The sequence below is a fragment of the Suricata suricatta genome, chromosome X (genome assembly GCF_006229205.1).
Source record: "Suricata suricatta isolate VVHF042 chromosome X, meerkat_22Aug2017_6uvM2_HiC, whole genome shotgun sequence".
In the NCBI taxonomy this organism is placed as follows: domain Eukaryota; kingdom Metazoa; phylum Chordata; class Mammalia; order Carnivora; family Herpestidae; genus Suricata; species Suricata suricatta.
Genome location: NC_043717.1, coordinates 54,008,046 through 54,015,570, shown reverse-complemented (window position 1 = coordinate 54,015,570; position 7,525 = coordinate 54,008,046). Strand labels below are relative to the sequence as shown.

Here is a 7,525-nt window from a genome sequence, read left to right as displayed (position 1 = left end):
AGTTGGTTAAGCCTCCAACTTCGGCTCATGGTAGATATGGAAAACTTTGCATGACTTTTGTCATGATCTTGCAGTTCGTGGGTTTCAGCCCCGCATTGGGCTCTGTGCTGACAGCTCAGAGCCTGGAGCCTGCTTCGGATTCTTCACCCTCTCTCTCTGACCCTACCCCACTCACACTCTGTCTCTCTGTCTCTAAAAAATAAACATTAAAAAAATTTTTTTGAAGGAAGTTAGTCTACCTTGCTATAATTTGTTTCTTTCATGTACTAGATTGTATACACCTCATACGTATTTTTCCTATGTCCAAGGGTCATATATAAAAACTGGTCATCTACTAGACCATGAAGAAGACCTAGTTCATAATAATAAGAAATCCTACAGGGTACATTGTCTGAGCAGGGGGAATTCGAACAAACTTGAAAACCCAAGGATTTATTTTTTTAAAAAACAGGAAAGACCACCACTAAGTCATGCTTTTGACTTCAAGAATGTAAGGAAAAGTCAAGCAGGAAGGGCAGCTAGAATGCCTGTGACATGTGAGTGGGGTCGTGTGCAACCCTTGTGTGACGTCACTGAGGCTCCTAGAGAAAAACGGCCACTTGTTTCTAAGCCGCCCTAAAGGAGAGGTGTGTCGGAGCCTCAGGGGCAGTGGTGGGCCTGCTCGCCCTAAGATCTCACCATCGCCATGAGTAATAAAGAATGTTTCAAGTGTGGACGCTCTGGTCACTGGGCCCGGGGATGCCCTAGAGGAGGAGGAAGTCGAGGGCGTGGAGCTAGAGGCCGTGGCAGAGGTTCCCAGTACTGTTCCACCAACCCGTCTGACATCTGTTACCGCTGTGGTGAGACTGGTCATCATGCTAAGAATTGTGATCTTCTTGAGAACATCTGCTACAACTGTGGGAAAAGTGGCCACATCGCCAAAGACTGTATTGAGCCTAAGCGAGAGAGAGAGCAGTGTTGTTACACTTGTGGCAGACCAGGCCATCTGGCTCGTGATTGTGACCGTCAGGAAGAGCAGAAGTGTTACTCTTGCGGTGAATGTGGCCACATTCAGAAAGACTGCACTCAAGTCAAGTGCTACCGGTGTGGAGAGACTGGTCACATGGCCATCAACTGCAACAAGAGGAGTGAAGTCAACTGCTACCGCTGTGGCGAGTCTGGACATCTGGCCCGGGAATGCCCTATTGAGGCTGCCGCTTAATTTTTTTTCTTTGTCCCTCCCTCCTTCTGTTGATAGATAATTGTATTATTTTCTCTGAAACCATTTAACTGACCAAAAATTGATAGATGGAGGCTGCTTCCAGCCTAGGAAGAAAGGGCTGGAAAAAAAATCTCCAAAAAAGTTGTTCACTTTTAGATGTCTTATACTGTAATTAATGTGTTTCTGTGCCACTGGTGAACTTGATTATTGGACAGACATTCTGGTTATTAGGCAATTTCTAGGTTCTTTGTGGTTTGCTTTAACATTTAATTAAGTGCTACTCTGTGTGCCAGCCCAAATTGTAGGAATTGGGGATATATCAGTGAACAAATAAGACCAAATTTGGAACATAAGCCTAGAATCTATTGAAAATAATAGAATGTGTCAGTGAAGATATATTGCTGTAGAGAAAACACCAGGTAAAAGGATGGAATGTGCGTGGGGAAGGGACATGTGGTTCTGTCTTAGATACACAAGGTACCCTGAGGAGAGACATTTCCTCAGAGATTCATTACATAAATAAAGTTGATTATAGAAATGTGTATGACCTTACAAAATGACTTTAACTTTATTATATTTTGAGTGCTTTGTATTATATGATCTCATTAGCTTTTAAATAACATTGAAAGACATCTTTACCTGGCCCTACAAAGATGTGTATAGTTTAATGAAAATAAACCAGAAAAATATGAATAATGTATGTAAGTAGCTTTGAGAGAGAGCAATGAGAAACAAAAAAGCCTTCAGAAAATATTGTTGACATAAGCCTACTTACGAGTAAGTTTGGACTTACATATTTTTTTAAAAATCTGTGAAAAAAGTGTAAATATTAAGATTTAACATAGATTGGAGCTTTGGCAATTAAAAACACTTTCATAGATAGGAAATCTATATTTATATTTAGTAGTTTCTGAAAATATGTTGTCATAGATATAAAAATGTTCAGTTTCATATGCTGAAATCTTTTTTTAAATCAAATCTGAAAAGCAATTGAAGTTCAATAAAATAGAAAAAGCACTTTTAAATTATAAATAAAGGGGTGCTAGAGTGGCTCAGTCTGTTAAGCATCCAACTCTTGGTTTTGGCTTAGGTAACGATCTCAATATTTATGAGTTCAAGCCTGCATTGGGCTCTTTGCTGATAGTGTGGAGCCTACTTAAGATTCTCTCTCTCTTTCTCTGTCTCTCTCTCTCTCTCCCCCCTCCCGCCCTTTCTTCTCCTCCTGTACTCTCTCCCAAAATAAATAAATAAATAAATAAATAAACTTAAAAAATAAAACTAAATTCTAAATAAAGCCTTGGATGGGGGAGGTGACTATTGTGTCAAGAAAAAAATTGAAGTTGTAATGAAAAAATGATGTGAAAGTAATAACTACACATTAAACTCCAAGGATTTGATAGGATTTATACCAGAAAAGCCACCTGGGTGGCTCAGTCGGTTAGGTGTCTAACTTGATTTTGGCTCAGTAAATTATGATCTCTTGGTTTATGGGTTTGAGCCCCACATCGGGCTCTGTTCTGGAAGGAGCCTGCTTGGGATTCTCTCTCTCTGCCCCTCTCCCAGTTGCACGTGTACGTGTGTGTGTGTGTGTACTCTCTCAAAATAAACAAACATAAAAAAAAGAAAAGAGAGTGTAGAGGGTACAATTTTTGCTCCATTAATTCATGAGGTCAAGGAAATGTAACTGATTTTATAACTGAAGTCACATTCATTTATGAACCTTCATAAAACCTGATGTGTAATCTTTCATTGTCATCTAAAAGATTCCTTCAATACAGCCGAGTTTCAACTTCTTTGACCCTCTTGAGCTCCTAGAAATTGATTCTGTTACTCCATGCTGTCATAAAAAAATAAACTCAGGCACACTCCCAGCCCCTAAGTGAGGCAATCTCAGTTCAATCTGACAAGACACAACATGAACCCCCTACATCACACTGAGCCAAACAAATTCTCAAGTCTCATCACAGTGCTGAGCTCTAGGAAAGGAGGAACACAGATCTCTGCATTTGAATCCCCCCAAACCAACTGGAATTTCATTTCTCATGTCCTCAGGAGTTTGTCCCAGAGTTGGAGGGGGAGAATAGGCTATCTTCCCTTATAAAGGACACACTCAGCTTTTAAGTCCTCTTTACATTCCCCCAGGCAATTTGTTTCTAGTTTAAGAGAAAGGAAAGCCTTATTTTGACTCATTAGTATCCCTGTGTCAGAAGTTACAAAATGGCAGCCTTTTTACTGAATCAGGTCCATACTATCTTTAGTCTGACCCATATATTAACAATATTCACGAATTGGATGTCAACATTTAAAAATTGGAACATTTCCCATAGAAATTCTTATTTTTTGATCTCTCTGGAAAAAACAAAGATCAGGAAGCAATAGGCACTCATTTCTGTGTAGAAGCTTATGGCTGAAGGTAGCATTTTCTCCCTACAGACAAGTCACAAGATCCTCCTCTGACTTTAGCACCTACTATTCTCCATAATCTTGCAAAATCCCTGGCAAGAATTCCTCTCTCATTAACTTTACCTGTCAGGCCCCTCCAGATACTTCAGTCTATAACCTTTGCTGTATGCTTAGGGACAGGGATAAGCAGCTACATAACATTCATCACACAAGTATATATATTTTTAAATGTTTGTTTATTTTTGACAGAGAGATGGAGTGCAAGTGAGGGAGAAGCAGAGGGAGAGAAGGAGACACAGAATCCAAAGCAGGCTGCAGCTGTCAGCACAGAGCTCAATGCGGGGCTTGAACTCACAGACCTCTAGATTGTGACCTGAGCTGAAGTTGGATGCTTAACCGACTGAGCCACTCAGGTGCCTCTCACTACACAAATTTAAATAAAGCTGTTTATATTCTCATATTTGTAAATACAATCAGGAAAGCATATTGTATCAATAGAGGCTAAAAAGTCATGTTATCAAATTCAAGTTTCTAATTTAAAAACAAAATGACAAAACGTCTCCTAGAAAATAACTTACAATAAAGTTTCATGGGACTTCTGCTTCCAAGAAGATTGAATAGATGTACTTTCACTTATTCTTCCCATTCAGTGCAATAAAAACCTTGAACATTATAAAACAAACAAGACTCTGAAAGGTAGAGAGAAAAAGATGGGCAAGGTCTCTAGATCAAAGGAACTACATGGCAGTGAGTTCCCTGGGTGTTTTGTTTTGTTTTGTTTTGTTTTGTTTCTTGCCACATATATCCTGGACTTGAAGCTAGCAACCTAGAAATTTTAACAGGCCCAAAAATAAAAAGCCCCAACAAAAGCCTACTTTGACTAGCCAAAGGGCCAGGAGTGAGGCAGCCTAGAAAGACAGAAAACTTTTAGACAATAACTGCTCTACCCTAGCCAAACATCACAAGTAAAACCATGGGCCCAGGGGCACCTGGGTGGCTCAGTTGGTTAAGCATCTGACTCTTGATTTTGTCTCACATCATGATCTTATGGTTCGAGTTTGAATCCTGTGTAGGGCTCTGCACTGACAGTATGAAGCCTGCTTGGAATTCTCTGTCTCTCTGTCTCTCTGTCTCTCTGTCTCTCTCTCTCTCTCTCTCTCTCTCTCTCTGCCTCTCCTGCTCACCCTCTCTCTGTCTCTTTCAAAATAAACTTAAAAAAAAAAAAACTATGGACCCATCCCCACAAGCAAAGGCCTAATGGGGATCCAAGACTTACACCCTATAAAACTGCAACAAAGTGCCCTAGTACCTTAGTTGGAGTACTATCCAGAGAAAGTCCAGCAGTAATGAAGCAGATTTTTGAAACTATTTTAAAAATTGATAAACCTCTAGCAAGACTAACAATGAAAAAAAGAGAGATAAATTACCAATGTCAGGAATGAAATAGGGGATACCACTATCAAGCCTGCAGACATCAAAGGAATAAGAAAGGATTATGATGAACAACTCTCCATACATAAATTGGACAACTTAAATGAAATGGACCAATTCGTAGAAAAACACCAACTATCACAACTCACCCAATATAAAATGGATAGTGTGACTAGCTCTATAACTACTAAGGATATTGAATTAGTAATTAAACATTCCCCCTAAAAAATATCTCCAGTCCAATATGATTTCACTGTAAAATTCCTCTAAACGTTCGAGAAAGAATTCATACCAATAAAAAGCCTCAAGAAAAACTTACTTTTACTAGCCAAGGTCCAGGCAACCTTTAGAAAGAGAAAATAGAAGAGGAAGGAACATCTTTCAATACATTTTATAAATCTAGAATTACCTTAATAGTAAAATTAGACAGTGACTACAAAAAAGAAATCTAAAGATCAATATCCCTTATGAATATAAGTCCAAAAATCCTTAACAAAATATTAGCAATTAAAATTCAACAATATATTAAAGTAATTATATACATCATAACCAAATGAGATTTTTTTCCAAGGATGCAAGACTGGTTCAATATTAAAAAATCAATAAGCCAACATATTAAAAAGCTAAAGAAGAAAACCCACATTGTCATGTAAAATTGATGCAAGAAAGGCATTTAATAAAATCCAACTTTCATTCATTATATAAACTCTCAGAAAAATGGGAATAGAGGGAACTTCTTTGACATGATAAAGAACACCTACCAAAAAACCCTACAGTTAATATTATATTTAATAGTGAAAGAATACTTTTCTTTGGGGGTCAGGAAAAAGGCAAAGATACAGGCTCTTCCCACTTTTATCACAAGTTCAAGTTAGTGCCATGGGAAATGGAAGGAATGCAAATTGAAGAGGAAGAATTAAAGTTCTTCCTATTGGCAGGTGACATGATTGTCTACATAGGAAATCCCACGTATTCACAAAAATAAAAGCCCTTAGAAGTAATAATTTCAACATGGTTGCAAGATAACAAGAAAAACACAAAACTCTATTGTATTTTTATATATTAGCAATGAATACATGAATACTGAAACTAAAAATTCAATACCAATTATAATCACTCAAAAAAGAGAGTGTCGATTTACTGAAACATGTACAATAATTGCATACTGAAAGATACAAAATGTTGATGAAAGAAATACAATATCTAAATAAGTATTAATGCAAATCCTAGCAAAATCTTAGCAAGATTTGGGCGCCTGGGCAGCTTAGTTGGTTAAGAATCTGACTTGATTTCAGCTAAGGTCATGTTCTCATGATTGTAAGACTGAGCCTTGCATCAGGTTCCATGCTGAGCATGAAGCCTACTTAGGGTTCTCTCCCTGCCCCTCCGTCTCTGCCTCCCCCCAGTTTTCTCTCTCTCTCAAAATAAATAAATGAATATTTAAATATCAGCAAGATTTTTTGTATATATAGATTATTTACTTACAGGCAAAGTCAAAGTAGAACAGTTAGAGCAATTCTAAAAAACAAGAATTTGTCTATCCAATTTCAAGACTTATTTAATTGCCATAGTAATAAAGACTGAGTGGTATAGGTAGAGGTATAGACATATGTAGGACAATATAACAGGATATAAAACATAGGAGTAAATTCTTATAAATATGCCCAACTGAACTGTGATAAAGATGTACAACCAATTCAACAGAGGAAAAAAAATGGAATCTCATTTTAAGTCTTACATCATACACAAAAATCAACTAAAAAGTAATCACAGACTTACTTGGAAAATTTAAACTATAAAATTTTTAGGGGAAAAGAGAAAAAATTGGGGGGAACTATGGGTAAGTAATGAGTTCCTAGGCATGACCACAAAAACAAGAACATTAAAGGAACAATGGATAAACTGGACATCATCAAATTTCAAAACTTTTGCTCTGAAATACCCAAATGACAGAATTAAAAGACAAACTGCAGAATTGTAGAAGATATTTATAAACAACATATCCAACAAAGGATTAGTACTTAGAATAAATCAAGCAACACTGAAAACTCAACAATTGCAAATTCAAACCACCCTTAGAAAATGGAGAAAACACATGAAGAGACATTTCACTAAAGAAAATATACAAGAGGTAGCCTCTACTACAAAGCTGTCATTATCAAGACAGTGTGGTATTGGCACAAAAACAGACACATAGACCAAGGGAATAGAGAGCCCAGAACTAGACCCACAAGTGTATGGCCAATTATCCTTTTTTTTTTTATACAATTTATTTTTTTAACACATGCAAATATTTTCCATCATTTACAATACAGTAGTTACAATGATACTCCAAACAGAAAAGCAAAGTAAAAAATCAAAACCCCCACTTCTATTTCATGTAATTAGACTTATACAGAAATTAGAAGGTTAGGTACCAACTAGTTAATCACCTAATTTCACAGCTATCTGAAGTGGCAATTGTAATATAGCAGCTTATCTATGATACAT

General features: G+C 37.2%; 1 protein-coding gene across 1 annotated transcript; it reads left to right on the top strand.

Annotated features, from left to right (window-relative positions):
- Positions 1–615: 615 nt before the first annotated feature.
- Positions 616–1,743, top strand: ZCCHC13 (zinc finger CCHC-type containing 13). Its single transcript, XM_029930416.1, has one exon. The coding sequence runs from the start codon at positions 686–688 to the stop codon at positions 1,199–1,201; it is 516 nt and encodes a 171-aa protein (XP_029786276.1). The 5' UTR covers positions 616–685; the 3' UTR covers positions 1,202–1,743.
- The last annotated feature ends 5,782 nt before the right edge of the window (positions 1,744–7,525 follow it).